This window comes from Sphaerodactylus townsendi, linkage group LG16 (genome assembly GCF_021028975.2).
Source record: "Sphaerodactylus townsendi isolate TG3544 linkage group LG16, MPM_Stown_v2.3, whole genome shotgun sequence".
Lineage (NCBI taxonomy): Eukaryota > Metazoa > Chordata > Lepidosauria > Squamata > Sphaerodactylidae > Sphaerodactylus > Sphaerodactylus townsendi.
The window spans coordinates 15127972-15152253 of NC_059440.1; the positions used below are offsets into that span (position 1 = coordinate 15127972).

Sequence of the window (24282 nt, forward strand, 5' to 3'; positions counted from 1 at the left end):
AGCGGCAATCCGTAAACATATTTTGCCTAGTAAATATTGTGATGTGGCGCAGGACATGGGTGAGTAATGAGCTGGTGCTTGCACAGGGGTCTGCCTTCACCTGTACCTTTAATAGGGTGGCCAGCCCAACCCTATATATAGGAGAGCCTACATGCTGGTTAGATTTAATATTATGCCATCCCCGCTCCATAGAGGAAGACTCAAGGGTCTACCAAACGATAAGAGGCTTTTGCCCCCTGCAGCCCAGGGCAAGTTGGATCACTGCGCACATTCTCCACTGCCCACTTTACCAGAAACCAAGATCCAGCTTATTATTACAAATCATTGACTCTATGAAAACCCTTACAGAGCTTGACAAAGTAAATATGCTCTTAAACTGTAATGACCTTGACTGTTGTCTCTCAGTGGCAAAGTTTGGCTGGAGGTTTCAAGTAACTGAATCATGATCCAGTGTGAAGTCTTATCTAGTAATTTTAATTGTATTTATATTGTATGTCCTGTATGCCAATAAAGGCTTATTGAAATTGAAATTGAGGGTGGCCAGCTCTGGGTTGTTGTTTGTTGTTGTTGTTATTTATTAAATGTAATTAACTGCCCACCCCCTAAGAGCTCTGGGCAGGGTACAACAAAACAGTGCATAACTACAGAACAGAATAATTAAAGCAAAATATACATGTGATGTTAAAACCCTTAAAAACACAGCAGCATTAACGCAACCACCATTGGTCGACCTCAATTTGTCGATGAGTTGGGAAATATCTGGAGATTTTGGAAGGAACACCTGAGAAGAGTGGGGTTTGGGAAGGATTTTAATGGAGTGTAATGCCATAGGGACCAGCTTCAGGTGAATTTGTCGCTGTCACCTGGAGATCGGTTGCTATCATGAAAGATCTCCAGGTCCAACCTGGAAGTTAGCAACCCTAACCCCAACCTCTTTGGGCAGGCCAATGAGGGTTGTCTGCTCCAGCTTCTGAAACACCTGGAGATTTGGGGGAGGAGGAGTCTGAGGAGTGTGGGGCTTGGGGAAGGGAAGAACCAATATACATAATGCCATGACATAATGCCATTGAGAGTCCCAAAACCGCCATTTTCTACTGATGAACTGATTCCTGTTGCCTGGAGCCCAGCTGTAGCCAGTGGGCTTATTCAAACCACCAGAGGCGACCATGGGTAATGGCTCGAGAGTAAATTGTTCCCAGGGGATGCCCCCCCCCAGGCTGTGCCTCTCACCGCCACCCTCGGGTTCCACCTCTGATGCCCCCCCAGGCTCCACCCCCCACTGATTCTTTTTTTGACCTCGCCCCATGTCACTCACCAGTGGACATGGGCAAGGTCTAGGGTGCCCGCACCTCCCTCCTCCCAAGCTGGGAGCAGGGCTCCCAGCAAGCAGTCTCTGCTGACTGGGGAGGGGGGAGTCCAGGGGGTTGAGGGTGCTTGGAGTTCCTGCTGCCTCATCATTTTTGCATGCCTTGACTGACAGGGATAGGTTGAGGCACGCAAAAGCGACGAGGCAGCAGAACTTCCTGGTCACATGGGGAGCCAATTTTGCACCCCCCACACGCGGACCAGAAGAGGAGCGTTTCAGGGCCAAGGGGCAAGTACCCCTTGTCCCTAGGTAGATACGCCACTGCAAACCACAACCTTGAAATGGCAACCCAATCTGAAACTGTACCAATTTGTCTCCACCCTTCCTCGAAGGCGGCCCCCAGCACTTGTACCTGAATGCTCCAGGTGAGGTCCAACCAGCAAATAATAGGGTGGAACGGTTACATCTTGTGACTCGGTTTGGCTCACTGACGGGCCAGCAGACGATCCTGCCAGAAATCGGTCCTTGAACAAGCCTGTTTGGATCAGCCCTTCCGACCTTCTTCTCCTAGTGACGCCCTGCGCCGTTCACCAAAAGAAAACTCGTGTGCGCCACCACCTCCCTCTCACCCCTACATCCAGAGAAGTCACAGTCCTGTAAACCCTCTCGATTGAATAATTTCTGTTAGTGAGCCCACTCAGTAAGTTTTCCAGATAACAGTGGACTGCCACATTCCATGAGCCCCTGCCAGCTGACAGGGGCTGATGGGAATTGTAGTCCATGAACATCTGGAGAGCCGCAGGTTGCAGACCTCTGTGCTAGTGTAAAAGAAAGAAAATGCCAATGAAATCACAACGAAGGGGAGAAGGGAACCCCGTCATTTTTCACTCACGTCAGAGAAAATCGCACAAGATTACACATGTAATGCACACCAATGAATTATTTTTTTCCCCTCATGGGGCGTTCAACTTTCTTCTCAGCTTGCCCCAAACCTTTCAAGCTGATCACTTCCCCCCCATCGGCCTGGCACCCTCCTTCCAGGCTAAAGTGGACCTTGAGACGGAGAGTTGACCCCACCAAGTCAAGAGGAAACTCCCTCACTGGAAATCGTTTCACCCACAGATACATTTTTATTTTGGGTCTTTTACTTGCACTGTGGTTGATTTGCAGGCCCCGAAGGGTTCGCTTCGAGCCCGGAACTGAAGACACCCTCTGAGGGAACAAGCTAGAAAGCGCCTATTGTGCTAGTCCCTACGGAAGGTATCTTTGGATTTCTCATCTCCGCTGCTCCATTTGGGCGCAAAGTCCTTGTTTTGATTTTTCTCCTCCCTGGTGCGACTCTGACCAAAGAATCCCCACATCTAAAGACATCAGAAGAGCCTAGTGGACCATCTAGTCCAGTACTAGTGGACCATCTAGTCCAGGAGCAGCAGTGGCGTAGTGTCTAAGAGCAGTGGCTAAGAGCAGGTGCACTCTGATCTGGAGGAACCGGGTTTGATTCCCAGCTCTGCCGCTTGAGTTGTGGAGGCTTATCTGAGGAATTCAGATTAGCCTGTACACTCCCACACACGCCAGCTGGGTGACCTTGGGCTAGTCACAGCTTCTTGGAGCTCTCTCAGCCCCACCTACCTCACAGGGTGTTTGTTGTGAGGGGGGAAGGGCAAGGAGATTGTTAGCCCCTTTGAGTCTCCTACAGGAGAGAAAGCGGGGAAACAAATCCAAACTCTTCTCTTCTTCTTTTTTATTACATACAATGGCCAAGCAGTTGGCCTACAGGCCAACGAACAGAGCAAAAAGGTCAATGACATCCCCTGAAGTTTATTTCATTTCATTTATACCCTGCCTTTTTCCTCGGTGGGGACTCATCATTCTCTTTCCTGTTTTGCCCTAACACCCCACGTGTGTAGTGGTTAAGAACAACAGACTCTGGCCCCTCCCGCACATGCAGAATAACGCCCTTTCAATCCACTTCCAATGCACTTTGCAGTTTTGCAGCTGGGCGGAATAGCAAAATCCACTTGCAAACAATTGTGAAAGTGGATTGAAAGGGCATTATTCTGCATTATTCTAATCTGGAGAACCAGGTTTGATTCCCCACTCCTCCACACGAGCAGCGGACTCTTATCTGGTGAACTGGATTTTTCCCCCCCGCTACTACGCATGAAGCCTGCTGGGTGACCTTGCACCAGTCACAGTTCTTTCAGAACGCTCTCAACCCCACCTACCTCACAAGGTGTCTCTTGTGGGGAGGAGAAGAGAAGGAGTTTATAAGCTGCTTTGACACTCCTTATGGTTGAGAAAAGAAGGGTAGAAATCCAAATTCTTCTCTTCGGCTGGCAGATGTCAGGGATTTACCTTGGAACCTTCTAGATGCGAAGTAAGGCTCTGCCACCGAGCCACCTCCCCTTGTAATAGCCCATGGATTTTGTTAAGCTTGTAGTTCAACACTTGTGTCAGTATCTTAATGCTGTGACAGACGCCACACTGCAGCATTGACGGGTGCCAGAGGTTGGTGGACCTGGCCATTAGCCAACGATCTGAGAATGGCACAGACAGAGTCACGCCCTGTCTCACTTTTGCCTGCAAGCAGGTCACAGGTAGTGTGAGAAAGTAGCAACGCTTGGCTTAAAGAGGCCCAGTGAGGAAGCGATGCCCCCTTGGGCCCAAAACTCTGGTCTGGTTAATGCAATGAGGAGTGAATGAATATTTCCTTGTGTGTTTTGTTTTAGATTCTTTAGGGTTTGGGCCAATAATTTCAGTTTTATGCTTTCTTGCTGGTAGTTGGGTCGAAGTGTTTCTCTGCATATTATATGGTTGCTATGTGCAATATCTTAATGCAATGTCTGTTATTTATAAGTGTAAGGTATCTATAATGGAGAATGCTAACTGGGTGCTGATCAAGGAACACTGCGAAATGCATATTTCTTCATGTGAGAAACTCAGTGCTCACTTGGTGTAGGCGTTTGTGTCAGACTATGATCTGGGAGACACTTTGAAGAAGAGAACAAGAACATTAGGAAGAATTTCCTGATGCTAAAGGCTGTTCGACAGTGGAATACGCTGCCTCGGAAGGTGGTGGAGTCTCCTTCTTTGCAGGTTTTGAAACATACGCTGGACGACCATCTATCAGGAGTGCTTTGATTGTGTGTTTCTGCATGGCAGAGTGTTGGACTCAATGGCCTTTGTGATCTCTTCCAACTCTATGATCCTATAACTCTAGATCAGGAGTCTGCAACCTGCGGCTCTCCAGATGTCCATCAATTGACCATGCTGGCAGGGGCTGATGGGATTTGTAGTCCATGAACATCTGGAGAGCCGCAGGTTGCAGACCTCTGCTCTGGATAGTCACATGAATTTGGATTGCAACAGGGGAATTAGTTGCTTCTGGCCTTGGTGCCCTTTTTCCACAAGGAAAGGCTAAACTTTTTATGATCTTTTTTCATTTCGGTCCCTCACCCCTCTTTCTCAGCCAGACATACCTCAGCCTGACACACCTCATATCCTCACGTTATGAGGAGAAAATGGCGGAGGGGAGGACAATATCGTGAGGCGCTTCTGGCCCTCATTGAAGAGAAAATATCCAAATCAATACCTAATATATACCTAGAAAAACATGGAATTTTCCTCAGGTTTACTCTGAACTATGATCAAGTCCTCAGGACAGTGGGAAGAAGCATAAATCTCCTTCTTGGGACTCGCAGCAGTTGGCAGGCGTGCGGTTACGTACCAACCCTCCCAGCCCTACTTTGGTCTGTCCCTCCCAGGATCTTTGCAAGCCCATTATCCTGCTCTCCCCAAGGCAGCTTCAGTCTCCGATGTTTTCTCTCAGGTATTTAAACGGATCCACACCCAGAGCTGCGCCCTTTTACTAATAGTTGCACATGTACAATTAATCAAACTCATCCGGAGCCTGTAAACCCTTTTCTGAGAAAACCCAACGTAATTCCAAAGGCAGACTGTCACCCAGCTTGGAGAGGCCAAGACGGTTACCTTAGGAGGGAAGAATTTTTATCCACCCATATGAGGCCTACAATGGTCCCAGCCCATGAGGGGGGAAAGAAGACAATGAGAGACTGTTCTTCAATCACGACCAGCAAAAGTCTGCCCAGTTCTGTTGGGGTTTTGGCAGATTCAGGGGGACTTTTCAGTTATGCGGAAAAGGTGCTGGTGGAATAGCTAGTGTGACAAGTGGTTAGTGTTTCACTAGGATCCAGGAAACTCAGGCTCAAATCCCCATAGCTCAAGCATACATACAAACAGTGGGTTCAGGAAGAAACATCCACCATAAGCAACCACTAATTTTGGTTTCTAATAATAAAATAATACAAGGAAACACTTCTTCACGCAACGTGTGATTGGTGTTTGGAATATGATGCCACAGGAGGTGGTGATGGCTACTAACCTGGATAGCTTTAAAAGGGGCTTGGACAGATTTATGGAGGAGAAGTCGATTTATGGCTACCAATCTTGATCCTCTTTGATCTCAGATTGCAAATGCCTTAACAGTCCAGGTGATCGGGAGCAACAGCCGCAGAAGGCCATTGCTTTCACCTCCTGCATGTGAGCTCCCAAAGGCACCTGGTGGGCCACTGCGAGTAGCAGAGAGCTGGACTAGATGGACTTTGGTCTGATCCAGCTGGCTTGTTCTTATGTTCTTATGTTCTTAACCACAAACTGAACCCAAAACGGAAAAGCAGACAGACAAAAAGTAATGAGAAACAGCAAAAACGTGCCTAGTATAACAGATAAAAATGCGATGGGTCTATGCCCTTTGTCACCTTTCTTTTCAAAGTATCAACGCTGCCTGTATTACTTTGGTTCTCCAGATTAGAGTCCATCTGCTCTTAGCGTCTACACCACACTGGTGTAAGGGCGGCCAGAGGAACAACATCGGTAGATGCTTTGGGTTACAATTGGTGAAGTGAGATCTAAATAAATCAATTAATATCCATAGCATCTTGTCTCAAAGTACAAGGAGAACATTGTTGAAGGCTTTTTCATGGCCGGATTCAACTGGTTGTTGTTTTGGGTTTTCCGGGCCGTGTGGCCGTGGTCTGGTGGATCTTGTTCCTGACGTTTCGCCTGCATCTGTGGCTGGCATCTTCAGAGGTGTATCACAGAGGGAAGTCTGTGACTGGACACAACCAACTCATGATGGCCACATCCACAGGAACAGACAGATAAGGACTAATAAAAGGAAACACTCCACAGGACTAATAAAAGGAAACACTTCTTCACACAACGTGTGATTGGTGTTTGGAATATGCTGCCACAGGAGGTGGTGATGGCCACTAACCTGGATAGCTTTAAAAAGGGCTTGGACAGATTTATGGAGGAGAAGTCGATTTATGGCTACCAATCTTGATCCTCCTTGGTCTCAGATTGCAAATGCCTTAGCAGACCAGGTGCTCAGGAGCAGCAGCAGCAGAAGGCCATTGCTTTCACATCCTGCATGTGAGCTCCCAAAGGCACCTGGTGGGCCACTGCGAGTAGCAGAGTGCTGGACTAGATGGACTCAGGTCTGATCCAGCAGGCTAGTTCTTATGTTCTTATGTTCTTAAGGTGGGCATGCCTGACCTTTTCAGACATTTAGAATGCCTGCCCAGCCCCAACGCCATGTGTTGTCTGAACCGGCGCCCAGAGGAAACTGATTGGAGTTTGCAAGCAAGCAAGTCGGGTGTGATTCACATCTCAGACATGCAGAATGCCCCGCAAAGTATCACCTCCTATCGGTGACTGGACCCTGCTAAGATTACCGAGCCAACCGCTTTTCTGCTTTTCATAAGAGTGTGATTCATCAGCAAGATTAAAGCAAGAAAGCCATCCGGATAAGCCCCTTCTATTGAAACTAGCAATGTGCCTTGGCCGAATGAATTTTTGAAATAGTAACTTCAAAATATACAGCACTGTTGTACATATTGTTCACATCAAGACGTTATACGTTTGTACACATTTTTTTTAAAAAAATACCCTGGTATTTTTCCTTCTGAATCATTCCATACTTAATCAGCAACTCTAATTAGCTCATTTTGCCTTACTCGTCCCAGGAAAGTGTGAGTAAATTTCAACTGGATTTCGAGGTGGTGGGAGCAACACATGCGTTGTGCTCAAAAATAATGGCAAATGACAACCTGGCAGAAAAATGGGAATCAAGAATGTAGCAGTTATAGGGTCAGAATGGGAGCACTGGGTTTGAATCCTCATTGTCACAGAAACTTGTCGAGCGACCTGGGGCCAGACACATTTTCTCACCCTCATAGGGTTGTTGTTAAGGATAAGAATGGAGCACGGAAGTATGTTGTAAGCCACTCTGGATTCCCAGTGGAACCTAAGAGCAGGTGCACTCTAATCTGGAGGACTGGGTTTGATTCCCTGCTCTGCCACTTGAGCTGTGGAGGCTTCTCTGATGAACCAAATTAGCTTGTGCACTCCCAACACATGCCAGCTAGGTGACCTTGGACTAATCACAGTTCTTTGGAGCTCTCTAAGCTCCACCCACCTCACAGGGTGTTTCTTGTTGGGGGGGAGGGACGAGGGAAAGGAGATTGTAAGCCTCTTTGAGTCTCCTTACAGGAAGGAAAGGGGGGATATAAATCCAAACTACTCCTCCTCCTCTTCCTCCTTCTAATGAAATCGAATAAACCATAAATAAATTGAAAAAAGTGTGCCTGGATTAGGGTGTGAAATATGTGCTCCTGTCCCTCAGAGCCAGGAAAGGCTGAGGCAGGGGTGAGCAGAGGTCTCACTGGTAAAAGTGCTGAACAGTGGTACTCTAGATCAGTGATGGCAATCCTTTTCGAGACCGAGTGCCCAAATTGCAACCCAAAACCCACTTATTTATCGCAAAGTGCCAACACGGCAATTTAACCTGAACAACCCCCTTGAGCAAGGGCCAGCCTGCTGTAGCCTCCAGCAAGTCCCACATGCCCTGCTCTGCACCTCTCTAGCATCTCTGCCGCCTCTGCCCCCCACCCCCACCCCTGGGCAGCAGCCACCTGGAGCACAGGCACCAGGCCCGCCAGCCGAGTCCTCCCTGCTCGCTGAGGTGCACGCTCATCAAGTCCAGCGGCCCAGGCCAGCCTACATGGGGGGGGGGGAGCGATTCCCACCCCCAACATGGTGAACTATGTGCATGCGAGCCCACAGAGAGGGCTCTGAGTGCCACCTCTGGCACCCGTGCCATAGGTTCGCCACCACTGCTCTAGACTGAACAATGGTATTTGCTTCACACAGCCAATCAGGGTTGGTTCACTCCACCAACAGGAATGGCAGGAGCCCCAGAACTGCCAGCAGCAGCGCAAGCATCTAGGCAAGTACAAGCATCATTCTTCTTTTTCCCATTTGCCTGCTGGCTATGGTTATCACCTCCCTGATGGCACCCGCAGATCTGCCACTCTTACAATTTATCTCCAGATTAACAAGATCAACTCCCCTGGGGAAAACGACTGCTTTGGAGGGTGGACTCGATGGCATCATAACCCGGCGAGGCCCCTCCCCTCCCCAAACCCCGCCCTCCCCAGAATCTGCCCCCAGAATCTCCAGGTATTCCCCAACCCCAAATGGGCAACGCCAGTGGTGGGATCCCAAAAATTTAGTAACAGGTTCCCATGGAGGAGGGATTCAAACTGTGGTGTAGCGCCAATAGGGCTGTGCGGGGCACGACGGGGGCATGGCCGGGCATTCCGGGGGCAGGGCATTCCTGGGCGGGGCTGTGGCAAGGACGCAGCCGCTGCTCTGGTTCTTGGGTGAGAAACAAATGCACGCAGGCGCAGGCTGCCACGCACGCCGGTGCACCTCCTGCTAGACTGGTTCAAGTTCTGTGCGCTACTGCTGAGAGGAGGGACGTAACTAAGGCAAAAATCACGTGGCAAAATCACCAATTAGTAACCCCCTCTCGGCACACACAAATAATTAGTAACCTACTCTCGGGAACCTGCTGGATCCCACCTCTGGGCAACCCTACTGGCACGCCAACAGCTTTAGAGGTAGACATTGTGAGGGTTGTGACATGCCGTCCAAAGAAGTTGCCTTTCACGGATCTATGGAATAATATGTGGGCTCAAATCCCCCAGTTGCCTAGTTGATCGGTGCAATAAATGCACGTGCTCTTTCGCCCTAGAAAAGGCTGCACTTCTTCGTCTGTCTCCCAGACGCATGTTAAGAGCTTAGCAACTCTGCCAGGGGAAAAAAAACCCAGCTGAAACCTTAGTCAGGGTGAAGCCAGGGTAGCCAAATGCCAAGGGTGTGGCCTGACTCAACATGGAGTGTTGATAAATCTGTCTGGGTAGGACTGCTGGCTTAACCATTTTTTATTGTATATGGATATCGATGTTGTTACCTGCTTTGGTTCCTGGCTATGTAAGGAGAAAAGTGGATCTACAAATATTTTCATTAAATAAAGACAATGCTACATGCATAAATACAAAAAATGAAAAAAATATATATATACATTTGCTCACTGTTAATTGATGTGAGCCAGAGTGGCGTAGCGGTTAAAAGCAGCAGACTCTTATCTGGTGGACTGGATTTGTTTCCCCGCTCCTACACACAAAGCCTGCTGGGTGACCTTGGGCTGGTCACAGTTCTCTGAGAACTCTCTCAGCCCCACCTGCCTCACAAGGTGTCTGTTGTGGAGAGATGAAGGGAAAGGAGTTTGCAAGCTGCCTTGAGACGCCTTAAGACTTCTTGAGAGCCAGCGTGGTGTAATGGTTAAGAGCAGATGGATTCTAATCTGAAGAACGGGGTTTGATTTCCCACTCCTCCACTTGAGTGGCAGAGGCTTATCTGGTGAATCAAATATGTTTCTGCACTTGTACATTCCTGCTGGTTCACCTTGGGCTAGTCACAGTTCTTTGGACCTCTTTTAGTCCCACCTACCTCACCTGGTGTCTGTTGTGGGGAGAGGAAGGGAAAGGAGCTTGTAAACCGCCTTGAGTCTCCTTACAGGAGAAAATGGTGGGATATAAATCCAAACTACTACTACTCCTCTCCTCCTTCTCCCAGTTCTCCAAATTAGAGTCCACCATTTCTAACTACTACACCATGCTGGCTAATATCTAATATCACTGGCATCTCCAATGAGAGATCTCACAAGACAAGGCAAGGTCAAAGGGGATGAATCAATCAATAGTTCAGAGATTCGGGAGTTGAATGGGTTCATATTGGGAAGCAATGTTAGGAAGGCTATTGGTTAGAAAGGCAACAGTCTTTTCAGGATCTGATTGGCTACCATGAAACAGAGTACCGGATGAACCACAGTTTCGACCTATCACGACTCTTCATATGAGCTCAAACCATCCACTGGTGAAAGCAGTGATGCCTTCTCAACACCCCAACCCTCATACAGAAGGTTTCCTCCCCACACACACTGCTACTGCAACTTTTGCCACATCTCACAATTTTTATTGTTTCAGTCACTTCCTTGGCAGGCATGGGAAAGCCTGAATGGTCTTTCCCTAAACATCTGCCGGAAACATGTTCTGCCCACAAGGCTTCGACCAAGAAGCGAGCGTTACGCCAGGCGTTTGAGTCAACCTCGAGCGGGTCCCTTACATCCTGACATGTAAGGAAAAACAATCAGTTGGATTTGTATTATCTAATGATTTGTATTATCAGTAATGTGTATGACAGTTGGGAAGAGTTGTACAAACCAAAGGGAAAGGCCCTTGCCCCAAAGAGCTTACAATTAGGGATGATTTAGTTTCATTGTTTCCTTTGTTCCACTGGTCTGATCAGCCCTGCATCCTGCTCTTCCTGAATTCTGCGAAGGGATTTCTAAAATCAGTTCCAGAATTGGATCATGTGCCATTTTCTGTGATGCCTTCAGTTCATTAGTAACTCCTGCCCTTTCCGTGCTGCCAATATGCTCCTGCCAAAAAATAAAAAAAGTATTCCTGATTCCTGATGCAAGCATAAATATGATTACATCCTGTGTTTTTTAATGCATCATTTTAATGATGCACATGTGGGTTCTTGAACTTTGGTAAAGAAACGAAACCTCAATAGAATCCTACAAACAGGAAAAAAAACCTCAATAGAATCCTACAAATATGCACACTTTGATTGCTTTTTTACAATGTTCTATCAATGCTTTTTTTGATACCTTAAAAAAATTATATCGTGTTTTCCTCTCCCTACTAAAGACTCAAAGCAGCTTAGTACATCAGTCTCCCATCTTCCACTGTATCCCCACCAGTGACATACCGCCTATTGGGCAAAGTGGGCAGTTGCCCAAGGCGCAGGAACTTTTCATCACATGGGGGCGCCTGAATTCTAAGCCCCGCCCACTCTGGCTAAGCCCCGCCCACTCTGGACGGTGGCCCACAAGCCACCAGAGGCAGAGCATGAGGACGGGGAGCTCCGCCTCCAGTGAACTTACGCTGCTGGGGCCATCCGGGAAGGGTGAGTGCCACGGCCTGGCTGCTCCACCCATGGGGGGCATCAAACTCAGGTTTTGCCCAGGGCGCCAGTTTGCCTAGTTACACCACTGATCCCCACAGCCAAAACAACCCCTCCAGCCCATAGGAGAGGTGGCTAGTGAAGAAGCAGCAAGTAAGCGAGGTGAGTTTGGGTGCTGGGCACTCATCCTGAAGAAACTGGGAAGTGATGTCATGCCTCTCTACAGTTTCTGGCAATTCCTAGAGTGGAATGAGGCCACTTCTGGGTTTTCTCTGCAAGTGATATCAGGCTGTTGGCAATTTAAATAATATATCGTGCCCTCCCACTGGCCCCAGGAGTGGTGGCGAGCAACAGGAACTGTGGATAGGAAGATTTCCTGGTTCCAGCAGCCTAGAACTTCCCACTAAAGGACCATTTCCATTTCATTGGATCTAGAACATTCTGATGAAGAGGTCTCAGCAGGAAACCCTTTCTCTGCCCAAGACCCCAAGAGCCGCCGATGTTCAGAGTAAAACCAGAATGAGCTCAACACAGCAATGGTTTGACTCGACAGAAAAAAAAATGTTTAATAACTTTATATCTTTCCAGGCTGAGTTCCTGTGAAAGCTTGTGAAGTAGAGATGGTGCAGATCAGCCGGAGAAATTTCGCAAGACTGAACATGATACTGGATTTCTCTTCCCTGATGCTTTTGGCCTGGAAAATAAAGCCTTTTAAAAAATGGTTTCTTCTCTGTGCAACTTGTGTTTCATTCCATGAACACATGAGGCTGGTTTCCACTGAGTCAAGCCACTGGTCTGTTACGATCAGTTTTTGCATCCTCTGATGGCAGCAGTCCTCCCGGGTCTGAGGTAAAGAGCATTTCAGCTCACCTGCTACTACCTGATCCTTTCAACTGGAGATGGTAGAACCGTCTGCATGCAAAACAGATGCTCTCCTAATGAACTTTCTCTTTTTGCCATTTTGTTTCTCTGCCCCGACTTTCTCCCATAAAATATGTCTTTTTTCAATATTATTCCTATATCCATAAATCAGCACTGTACATTCATTGCGTATGCGCTGTATAAAGCGCATATAAAAATCTCCCCACATCCATATGCAACGTTTTTAAACTCTTCGAAACCATCAGTGAAAAGGGAAGAAAAGAACTGAAACCGCCATAAATAAGAACGCAAGGATGGGAGCTTTCCTGATCAGTACACAAGACATGCTGGAAAACTTTTCTCTGCAAACCTCAAAAGTTACCGGGAAATTTCACTTTGGACAGTTCTCTATGGCAGAATCAGATATTATGTGAAGCACGGAGATGCCCTCAGTTTCTTCTCGGGCCTGAAGAGGGCTCTGGGCCTTGCAAACGTGCCATTGTCAGAAGCTCGGTCAACCAGTCATAGCTTCAGACCTAGTTTGGAGCCCAGAATCCTGAACAGAACTTGACTGAATTGGGGTGTGTCTTTTTCTTTTTTTAACCAGAAACATGCCAACCCTGTATCGACTTGGCCCTTATCGGATAAACGAAGTCCGCCTCTTGTCTTGTTAAACTTTTTAAATGCCACATGCCGAACTTTTATTGCCGTCCTCGAATTCTTTGTTTGACGAAGCCCCACCCGAGAGCCTGCACACACCTGCTTGAAGTCTATAATTTTTAATCGTGATTCATCTATACCCTAGATTCACGCCCCAGAACTTTTAAGGAAGGCGCAGCAGCGCTGATTTGAGGGTTTCTTTTTTCATTCTTCGTCTCCTTAACATTTTCATTAAGGAGCAAATAATATAAAGTGTGGGGGGGGGGGGGCATGTGCGCATTACATGTCTCGATGAACTGTAGCCATAAAGGCAAAAAAAGAGAGAAGAGAGAAGAGCTGGAAATTAATTAATCAAATCCCCCAGACAAAGGAAATACAAAGGAAAGGGACTATAATAATAAAAAAAGACAAAACATTTTCCACACTGTTGCAACATGCCTGTGAGTGGTTTCAGTTTCCTTGTCTGCCATCCAAGCTACTGTGTTCTGTTTTGGCCTTCGGTTGCAGCTTCCCCCTCCCCCAGTGCAGTTGTAGCTTACAAAGATCAGAGACTATGACGATGTGCTGTGGTCCCAAAAGTCCTGGGTTCAAATTCTTCTACTGAAGCACTTGCTAGGGAACCCACAGTCCAATCCAAGGCAGAGCTTCTCCAGTCTACTGAAACTAATGGCCTTAGACAGGAGTAACTCTGTTTAGAACCGTGCTATCATTCTCCTCCCCTGGGCTTGCCAACCTCCAGGTGGTAGCTGGAGATCTCCTGCTATTACAACTGATCGCTAGTGACAGAGATCCGTTCACCTGGAGAAAATGGCTGCTTGGGAGGGTGGAGTCTGTGCCATTAAAGTCCCTTCCCTCTCCAAGCCCCACCCAAAAATCTTCCCAACCCTTCCCCTCCCCACATTTGTAACGTGAGGATAATAAAGTCGGTCTATTTTACAGGGCTGTTGTCAGAATTATAAGATGGAAAGTTCTTTGAGCGCTGAAAGATGCATGTTCATGCTTGCTCCCAGAGACACTGTGACTTTGGGATTGTCTTGTTCTGCAGCCAGGCTGACCACTAGAGGTGCTTTTGAAATTCTCTTTTTCCAAATTTCTCCCTGAAGTTTGCAGTTTCAAATGACCCGGACTTGCTTCTAAAGTTGAAATCAGTCCACAATTGATCTTTTTTTAAAAAAAAAATCTGGATTTTGTACAGAGGCATTTTGCATCCACAGTTCTCCGAAGCATTGCATTCCTTAAGTTTGTTGGCATCTTTCCCCCTCATTATGTGGCGTAGTGGCGTAATGGTTAAGAGCATGTGCATTCTAATCTGGAGGAACCAGGTTTGATTCCCCGCTCTGCCGCTTGAGCTGTGGAGGCTTATCTGGGGAATTCAGGTTAGCCTGTGCACTCCCACACACGCCAGCTGGGTGACCTTGGACTAGTCACAGTTCTTCGGAGTTCTCTCACCCCACCTACCTCACAGGATGTTTGTCGTGAGGGGGGAAGGGCAAGGAGATTGTCAGCCCCTTTGAGTCTCCTTACAGGAGAAAAAAGGGGGATATAAATCCAAACTCTTCTTCTCTTCTTCTCTTCTATGCGACCAATGTTTACCTGATCATTGATCAAACACTACAAAAAAGCAAAGTTTTATGTGATGAAGGGTGCAATCCAAAAGGGGGGGGAGCAGACGGAGCCTTGGAAGCAGCATGGGGTTGCGCACACTCCGTCCCCATATGGGACAACTCTCCAACATTTGAACCAGGAAGCCGCTATGCATACCGGCACCCTTCTGCCGCAGGAGGCTGTGCCGACGTGACTGGGGGCGCTCCCCATGCAGCTTCAGCACGAGAATGCCCCCTTTTTGCAGTGCAGATTCAGGCCACCAAAAAGGGGGGCATAACTCATTGCCGGCAACTCCTTCCCTCCTTCCCTTGAGATTCTACAAGGCTTTGCCCATAAATGTAGAATGCTTCAGCTGTTTCCCCCAGCTCTACTCCTGACCACCTTCCAAACTGCTTCTGTCCTGGCTCCTACACTTTGGAAATCAAACCTTGGTAACCTGAACAACACACCTAAATCTTCCACCTTTCATTTTTGGATACATTCCGTCTTGTCCTTCCCTTATGATAAATAGAGAGATTTACTTTTGATTTGTCAAATAGATAATAGATGGGTTTCTCAGGCATCCTAGGGCTTGTAATTTGAACAGAGGAGCTTTCTAGTTCCCTGAAACAAGTTCCATCATTCCTTCAGCTGAAGTATGCAAAGGCTTTAGTATGTGCCATCAATTAAGATATGACAGATGCTTACGGTTTAAAACTAGCCAGGGAGAAGCTTTACATTAAATTAGGAACGAGCCAGCGTTCCCTATTTCAGTTCTTTTTTTATATTCATTTACAGTTTTATTCCTTTTTTTATTTCCCGTATTATAGATTTCTGCATATTGTATGTGAGCATTGTACAGTTTTTATAAACAATTCATGAAGGGCTTATCCACCCAGCGGAGATTGTGCGTGCATGTCGTGCATTGATGCAAAAATAACATTGAGAAATGGTGTGCATTTTAGAGGTAACAGTTGGTTGAAGAAAACCGAAAATGGCACAAAAGTTTGATTGAAGAGGCAACGTCAGAGTTAGAATGGAGAGGGGATGTGAATTGCCCGTTTGTCCTGAAATTAAATTTTTTACAGCAGGGGTAAGAAGAGCTTTAAGGACAGTCTTCATGTTGAAAGCTGATGGAAGTGAAAGAGGGTTTTACAACTGGAAAGAGGTTATCTTTTGAGCTTTCACAAATAGGCCCTTTCCTCACGAACATCCGAAAATGTTTTGCAAATGTTTTTTTAAAAACCCCAATTTGTTCGCACTTGCTTACTCGAAAACACTTCCTGGTTGCCGTTTTAAAAACTTCCGTTAAGATTTGTAGCTACAAAGCTTCAAAGCCTCATCCTGCGATTCTCTAGGGGTCATGTCTACGTAGCTACATAGACACAACCCCCCCTCCGCCCCCCGTCCGAGCCTTAGAGCCTGCGGGGAAAGTAAATAGTGAGTGCTGCAGCGCCATTTAGGCCCGGTACACCACTGTCCCGCTGCAAGAAAAAATTACAGGAAATTTAGAAGCGTGTTCCATTAAAAAAAAAAACCTAGATAATCACTGGCCTTAGGTAGAAATCACTGGCTTGGTAACAGCCAGAAACCTGGTAAATGAGGACGATGAGCACAGAGAAACAGACTAAAGCAGTGGTGGCGAACCTTTGGCACTCCAGATGTTATGGACTACAATTCCCATCAGCCCCTGCCAGCATGGCCAATTGCCATGGGTGGGGGGGGGGGGGGGTGGGGGGGGGGGGGGGTGCGGGGTGGGGGGGGTGGGGGGGGGGGGGGGTGGGGGGGGGGGGGGGTGGGGGGGGGGGGGGGTAGGGGGGGGATGGGGTGGGGGGGGGGGGGGGGGGGGGGGGGGGGGGGGGGGGGGGGGGGGGGGGGGGGGGGGGGGGGGGTGGGGGGGGGGGGGGGTGGGGGGGGGGGGGGGTGGGGGGGGGGGGGGGTGGGGGGGGGGGGGGGTGGGGGGGGGGGGGGGTGGGGGGGGGGGGGGGTGGGGGGGGGGGGGGGTGGGGGGGGGGGGGGGTGGGGGGGGGGGGGGGTGGGGGGGGGGGGGGGTGGGGGGGGGGGGGGGTGGGGGGGGGGGGGGGTGGGGGGGGGGGGGGGTGGGGGGGGGGGGGGGTGGGGGGGGGGGGGGGTGGGGGGGGGGGGGGGTGGGGGGGGGGGGGGGTGGGGGGGGGGGGGGGTGGGGGGGGGGGGGGGTGGGGGGGGGGGGGGGTGGGGGGGGGGGGGGGTGGGGGGGGGGGGGGGTGGGGGGGGGGGGGGGTGGGGGGGGGGGGGGGTGGGGGGGGGGGGGGGTGGGGGGGGGGGGGGGTGGGGGGGGGGGGGGGTGGGGGGGGGGGGGGGTGGGGGGGGGGGGGGGTGGGGGGGGGGGGGGGTGGGGGGGGGGGGGGGTGGGGGGGGGGGGGGGTGGGGGGGGGGGGGGGTGGGGGGGGGGGGGGGTGGGGGGGGGGGGGGGTGGGGGGGGGGGGGGGTGGGGGGGGGGGGGGGTGGGGGGGGGGGGGGGTGGGGGGGGGGGGGGGTGGGGGGGGGGGGGGGTGGGGGGGGGGGGGGGTGGGGGGGGGGGGGGGTGGGGGGGGGGGGGGGTGGGGGGGGGGGGGGGTGGGGGGGGGGGGGGGTGGGGGGGGGGGGGGGTGGGGGGGGGGGGGGGTGGGGGGGGGGGGGGGTGGGGGGGGGGGGGGGTGGGGGGGGGGGGGGGTGGGGGGGGGGGGGGGTGGGGGGGGGGGGGGGTGGGGGGGGGGGGGGGTGGGGGGGGGGGGGGGTGGGGGGGGGGGGGGGTGGGGGGGGGGGGGGGTGGGGGGGGGGGGGGGTGGGGGGGGGGGGGGGTGGGGGGGGGGGGGGGTGGGGGGGGGGGGGGGTGGGGGGGGGGGGGGGTGGGGGGGGGGGGGGGTGGGGGGGGGGGGGGGTGGGGGGGGGGGGGGGTGGGGGGGGGGGGGGGTGGGGGGGGGGGGGGGTGGGGGGGGGGGGGGGTGGGGGGGGGGGGGGGTGGGGGGGGGGGGGGGTGGGGGGGGGGGGGGGTGGGGGGGGGGGGGGGTGGGGGGGGGGGGGGGTGGGGGGGGGGGGGGGTGGGGGGGGGGGGGGGTGGGGGGGGGGGGGGGTGGGGGGGGGGGGGGGTGGGGGGGGGGGGGGGTGGGGGGGGGGGGGGGTGGGGGGGGGGGGGGGTGGGGGGGGGGGGGGGTGGGGGGGGGGGGGGGTGGGGGGGGGGGGGGGTGGGGGGGGGGGGGGGTGGGGGGGGGGGGGGGTGGGGGGGGGGGGGGGTGGGGGGGGGGGGGGGTGGGGGGGGGGGGGGGTGGGGGGGGGGGGGGGTGGGGGGGGGGGGGGGTGGGGGGGGGGGGGGGTGGGGGGGGGGGGGGGTGGGGGGGGGGGGGGGTGGGGGGGGGGGGGGGTGGGGGGGGGGGGGGGTGGGGGGGGGGGGGGGTGGGGGGGGGGGGGGGTGGGGGGGGGGGGGGGTGGGGGGGGGGGGGGGTGGGGGGGGGGGGGGGTGGGGGGGGGGGGGGGTGGGGGGGGGGGGGGGTGGGGGGGGGGGGGGGTGGGGGGGGGGGGGGGTGGGGGGGGGGGGGGGTGGGGGGGGGGGGGGGTGGGGGGGGGGGGGGGTGGGGGGGGGGGGGGGTGGGGGGGGGGGGGGGTGGGGGGGGGGGGGGGTGGGGGGGGGGGGGGGTGGGGGGGGGGGGGGGTGGGGGGGGGGGGGGGTGGGGGGGGGGGGGGGTGGGGGGGGGGGGGGGTGGGGGGGGGGGGGGGTGGGGGGGGGGGGGGGTGGGGGGGGGGGGGGGTGGGGGGGGGGGGGGGTGGGGGGGGGGGGGGGTGGGGGGGGGGGGGGGTGGGGGGGGGGGGGGGTGGGGGGGGGGGGGGGTGGGGGGGGGGGGGGGTGGGGGGGGGGGGGGGTGGGGGGGGGGGGGGGTGGGGGGGGGGGGGGGTGGGGGGGGGGGGGGGTGGGGGGGGGGGGGGGTGGGGGGGGGGGGGGGTGGGGGGGGGGGGGGGTGGGGGGGGGGGGGGGTGGGGGGGGGGGGGGGTGGGGGGGGGGGGGGGTGGGGGGGGGGGGGGGTGGGGGGGGGGGGGGGTGGGGGGGGGGGGGGGTGGGGGGGGGGGGGGGTGGGGGGGGGGGGGGGTGGGGGGGGGGGGGGGTGGGGGGGGGGGGGGGTGGGGGGGGGGGGGGGTGGGGGGGGGGGGGGGTGGGGGGGGGGGGGGGTGGGGGGGGGGGGGGGTGGGGGGGGGGGGGGGTGGGGGGGGGGGGGGGTGGGGGGGGGGGGGGGTGGGGGGGGGGGGGGGTGGGGGGGGGGGGGGGTGGGGGGGGGGGGGGGTGGGGGGGGGGGGGGGTGGGGGGGGGGGGGGGTGGGGGGGGGGGGGGGTGGGGGGGGGGGGGGGTGGGGGGGGGGGGGGGTGGGGGGGGGGGGGGGTGGGGGGGGGGGGGGGTGGGGGGGGGGGGGGGTGGGGGGGGGGGGGGGTGGGGGGGGGGGGGGGTGGGGGGGGGGGGGGGTGGGGGGGGGGGGGGGTGGGGGGGGGGGGGGGTGGGGGGGGGGGGGGGTGGGGGGGGGGGGGGGTGGGGGGGGGGGGGGGTGGGGGGGGGGGGGGGTGGGGGGGGGGGGGGGTGGGGGGGGGGGGGGGTGGGGGGGGGGGGGGGTGGGGGGGGGGGGGGGTGGGGGGGGGGGGGGGTGGGGGGGGGGGGGGGTGGGGGGGGGGGGGGGTGGGGGGGGGGGGGGGTGGGGGGGGGGGGGGGTGGGGGGGGGGGGGGGTGGGGGGGGGGGGGGGTGGGGGGGGGGGGGGGTGGGGGGGGGGGGGGGTGGGGGGGGGGGGGGGTGGGGGGGGGGGGGGGTGGGGGGGGGGGGGGGTGGGGGGGGGGGGGGGTGGGGGGGGGGGGGGGTGGGGGGGGGGGGGGGTGGGGGGGGGGGGGGGTGGGGGGGGGGGGGGGTGGGGGGGGGGGGGGGTGGGGGGGGGGGGGGGTGGGGGGGGGGGGGGGTGGGGGGGGGGGGGGGTGGGGGGGGGGGGGGGTGGGGGGGGGGGGGGGTGGGGGGGGGGGGGGGTGGGGGGGGGGGGGGGTGGGGGGGGGGGGGGGTGGGGGGGGGGGGGGGTGGGGGGGGGGGGGGGTGGGGGGGGGGGGGGGTGGGGGGGGGGGGGGGTGGGGGGGGGGGGGGGTGGGGGGGGGGGGGGGTGGGGGGGGGGGGGGGTGGGGGGGGGGGGGGGTGGGGGGGGGGGGGGGTGGGGGGGGGGGGGGGTGGGGGGGGGGGGGGGTGGGGGGGGGGGGGGGTGGGGGGGGGGGGGGGTGGGGGGGGGGGGGGGTGGGGGGGGGGGGGGGTGGGGGGGGGGGGGGGTGGGGGGGGGGGGGGGTGGGGGGGGGGGGGGGTGGGGGGGGGGGGGGGTGGGGGGGGGGGGGGGTGGGGGGGGGGGGGGGTGGGGGGGGGGGGGGGTGGGGGGGGGGGGGGGTGGGGGGGGGGGGGGGTGGGGGGGGGGGGGGGTGGGGGGGGGGGGGGGTGGGGGGGGGGGGGGGTGGGGGGGGGGGGGGGTGGGGGGGGGGGGGGGTGGGGGGGGGGGGGGGTGGGGGGGGGGGGGGGTGGGGGGGGGGGGGGGTGGGGGGGGGGGGGGGTGGGGGGGGGGGGGGGTGGGGGGGGGGGGGGGTGGGGGGGGGGGGGGGTGGGGGGGGGGGGGGGTGGGGGGGGGGGGGGGTGGGGGGGGGGGGGGGTGGGGGGGGGGGGGGGTGGGGGGGGGGGGGGGTGGGGGGGGGGGGGGGTGGGGGGGGGGGGGGGTGGGGGGGGGGGGGGGTGGGGGGGGGGGGGGGTGGGGGGGGGGGGGGGTGGGGGGGGGGGGGGGTGGGGGGGGGGGGGGGTGGGGGGGGGGGGGGGTGGGGGGGGGGGGGGGTGGGGGGGGGGGGGGGTGGGGGGGGGGGGGGGTGGGGGGGGGGGGGGGTGGGGGGGGGGGGGGGTGGGGGGGGGGGGGGGTGGGGGGGGGGGGGGGTGGGGGGGGGGGGGGGTGGGGGGGGGGGGGGGTGGGGGGGGGGGGGGGTGGGGGGGGGGGGGGGTGGGGGGGGGGGGGGGTGGGGGGGGGGGGGGGTGGGGGGGGGGGGGGGTGGGGGGGGGGGGGGGTGGGGGGGGGGGGGGGTGGGGGGGGGGGGGGGTGGGGGGGGGGGGGGGTGGGGGGGGGGGGGGGTGGGGGGGGGGGGGGGTGGGGGGGGGGGGGGGTGGGGGGGGGGGGGGGTGGGGGGGGGGGGGGGTGGGGGGGGGGGGGGGTGGGGGGGGGGGGGGGTGGGGGGGGGGGGGGGTGGGGGGGGGGGGGGGTGGGGGGGGGGGGGGGTGGGGGGGGGGGGGGGTGGGGGGGGGGGGGGGTGGGGGGGGGGGGGGGTGGGGGGGGGGGGGGGTGGGGGGGGGGGGGGGTGGGGGGGGGGGGGGGTGGGGGGGGGGGGGGGTGGGGGGGGGGGGGGGTGGGGGGGGGGGGGGGTGGGGGGGGGGGGGGGTGGGGGGGGGGGGGGGTGGGGGGGGGGGGGGGGGGGGGGGGGGGGGGGGGGGGGGGGGGGGGGGGGGGGGTGTGGGGGGGGGGGGGGGTGGGGGGAGTGGGGGGGGGGGTGGGGGGGGGGGGGGGTGGGGGGGGGGGGGGGGGGGGGGGGGGGGGGGTGGGGGGGGGGGGGGGGGGGGGGGGGGGGGTGTGGGGGGGGTGGGGGGGGGTGGGGGGGTGGGTGGGGGGGGGGGGGGGTGGGGGGGGGGGGGGGTGGGGGTGGGGGGGGGTGGGAGGATCCACTCCCAAATCTTCAGGTGTTCCCCAGTCCAGAGCTGACAACCCTACAGCCATGTACCCTGTAGCACCCAAATTCAGGACTGTGGACAAGACGTCCCCTGCCAATTGTGATTGTTGATTATTGTAATTGGTTAAAGACCGAGGCTGCCTTTCAAAAACTGGCCACACACCATTAGGGAGCAGCAGTGGCATAGTGGTTAAGAGCAGGTGCACACTAATCTGGAGAACCGGGTTTGATTCCTCGCTCCGCCACTTGAGCTGTGGAGGCTTATCTGGGGAACTAGATTAGCCTGTGCACTCCAACACATGCCAGCTGGGTGACCTTGGGCGAGTCACAACTCTTCGGATCTCTCTCAGCCCCACCCACCTCACAGGGTGTTTGTTGTGGGCGGGGGGAAGGGAAAGGAGATTATAAGCCATCTTGAGTCTCATCACAGGAAAGGGGGATATAAATCCAAACTCCTGCTCTTCCTCTTCATCCTCCTCCTCCTGCTCCTCCTGCTCCTCCTCCTCCTCCTCCTCTTCTTCTTCTTCCTCCTCTTCCTCTTCATCTTCTTCTTCTTCTGCCCTTGACTTGCGCATTCTCCTGTGCATATTTCCCTGTGGGTTTGCAATGTGCAGTTCAGCGGCTCCTAAGTAATCCTTCCCCGGAGGCATCTCTCAGGAGTCTACAACTGTCATGCTCCTGCCTCGCCACACTAACCCTCCTCCTTACCCATGAAGTGAATCACTTTGAGACACCCTCCGTTCCTTTTTTCCAATTGAGACTCGGGCGGCAGGATCCTCAAATATCTCCATCTGTTTATGTCAGGCCCCTTCCGCACATGCAGAATAATGCACTTTCAATCCACTTTCAGAATTATTTGCAAGTGGATTTTGCTATTCCGCACAGCAAAATTCAGCTGAAAAGTGCATTGAAAGTGGATTGAAAGTGCGTTATTCCGCATGTGCAGAAGGGGCCTCCCTGAACACAGAAAGCAGTTTTGTTTACGGAAAAGGCCTATTTGGGGGTTATTCTTCCTGCCCACCTCCAAAAAACCCCCACCAAACCCTGTCATTTGCCCAGGATTCTTTTTTACATTGAGATGGAAAAGCTTGTGGCATAGGCTGGCAAGCAGCTAGAAAGCTTGTCATTGGCATATGGTCCAGTTTGAGGCACATATGCACCCCCATGCATGGTAGGGGAGAAATAAACTAATTAAGATAATACAGCAAGATATAGATGTCTGTTAGGATTGAGAGAGTGTGGCAGGAAGGGAAGGTGGTGGGGACCATGCCCCTGGACGCCTGCCCTGACCAGGTGAGGGCCCAGGAGGCCTGAGAGAAGCTCCAGGAGAAAGACTCACCCAGTCCTCAGGGCACACACAGAGTAGCAGGCGGCGGCCAGACCTCACAAAGCAAAGCAGCTCGCAGGGAGGAGCACTGCCCTGGACCAGCGGCTGCCTGGTCTCCAAAGGCCGCACCAATGCAGAAGAGACACGGAGGGCAGATCGAGCCGTGCCCAGGCACAGCCCAGACCCCTTCCGCACATGCAGAGTAATGCACTTTCAATCCACTTTCACAATTGTTTGCCAGTGGATTTTGCTATTCCACACAGCAAAATCCAGCTGCAAAGTGCATTGAAAGTGGATTGAAAGTGGGTTATTCTGCATGTACGGAAGGGGCCTTAGTGACCATTCTACCTGTTCTACACTTCCTAAAGGTTGTTGAGTTCATCTGCGACAGAATGTTCAGATGAATACCGTAAAAATTCGGTAAAATTCGGAATCGGATTTATTCAGGCATAAAATTATCTGCATGCCCGAATAAGACAAATAACATATTTGGATATGCCCGAATATTCGGAGCCATTTGAATTTTTTTGGTATTTTGGGGGGGTTTCAATTGCAACGTTCTGAGCAAAAGAAACAAGAAATCTCACCTCAATCTTTATTTACTATAGTTTAGCCAAGAACAAAGTATTCAATCGGTCCAGGGAAAGACTGTAACTGCTAGGTCACATTTGAGAATCATTATACCCATTTGAGCTGAAACATTCCACACCTGTCGGATACCTATTCTTTTAATTAAATAAAGCATTGTTTTGCCTTCTCCCGTGTCTAATCTGGCCAGTCGAATGTTTAGTAAAAGGGAGAGTAAAACTAGCCTCGTAAGTACATGCAGTATTGTTACAAAAGGAGCTGACAAAGAGACCTGTGGGGAAAGGCAGTTTGCACTCTACCAACATCATCCTAAACCTGTGGCATCCCTTCTCCGGCATGTGGGTGAGTGGTGATTTAAAGACAAAGAACAGGCGAGTTTTAGAAAGGTTCCAGGCGACTATGGTGTTTCAATTGAGGTGTTTCAATTGAACATAATCCTAAACCCTGAGGTGTTTCAATTGAACATAATCCTAAACCTAATAAAACACTTCAGCTCAATGGCATCAGAGCATCCTATTCCGCCTCCTCCCATAACCACCACTGCTTTTCCCTCCTGTTTGGAGCCTCTCAAAATCTGATACCCTAGCAAATTGCCCAGTGACCGGGAAAGCTCTAACTTGAAAGCCCAGATGATGGGCCATTCCCACATGCAATAGGATATTTTATTTGGCAGCAATAAACTTGTCTATGTGAACCAGTGCTGTACAGTGAAACCAAAATAGTGTTTTACCCTTGTGGTTGAAATAGAGAGGAGTGGATTTCTTCCACTAGTGTAATGGTTGATATGCCCAGCACTGAGCTCCTTAATTCTACTTTAAGTAAAATAATTTCTAAAAT

The 24282-nt window shown here is 56.7% G+C and overlaps 1 protein-coding gene across 1 annotated transcript in view; it reads right to left on the reverse strand.

Moving 5' to 3' along the window:
* Nucleotides 1-840: 840 nt before the first annotated feature.
* LOC125445518 (basic proline-rich protein-like) overlaps nt 841-24282 on the reverse strand; it is an 82384-nt gene continuing 58942 nt past the window's right edge. The window contains exons 8-13 of the mRNA XM_048518601.1: nt 19978-21489; nt 14987-15044; nt 3662-3843; nt 2562-2646; nt 1316-1400; nt 841-979 (exon numbers count right to left, since the gene is read on the reverse strand). Of these exons, the coding sequence (XP_048374558.1) occupies nt 841-979; nt 1316-1400; nt 2562-2646; nt 3662-3843; nt 14987-15044; nt 19978-21489 (2061 nt within the window). The remainder of the gene's footprint in view (nt 980-1315; nt 1401-2561; nt 2647-3661; nt 3844-14986; nt 15045-19977; nt 21490-24282) is intronic.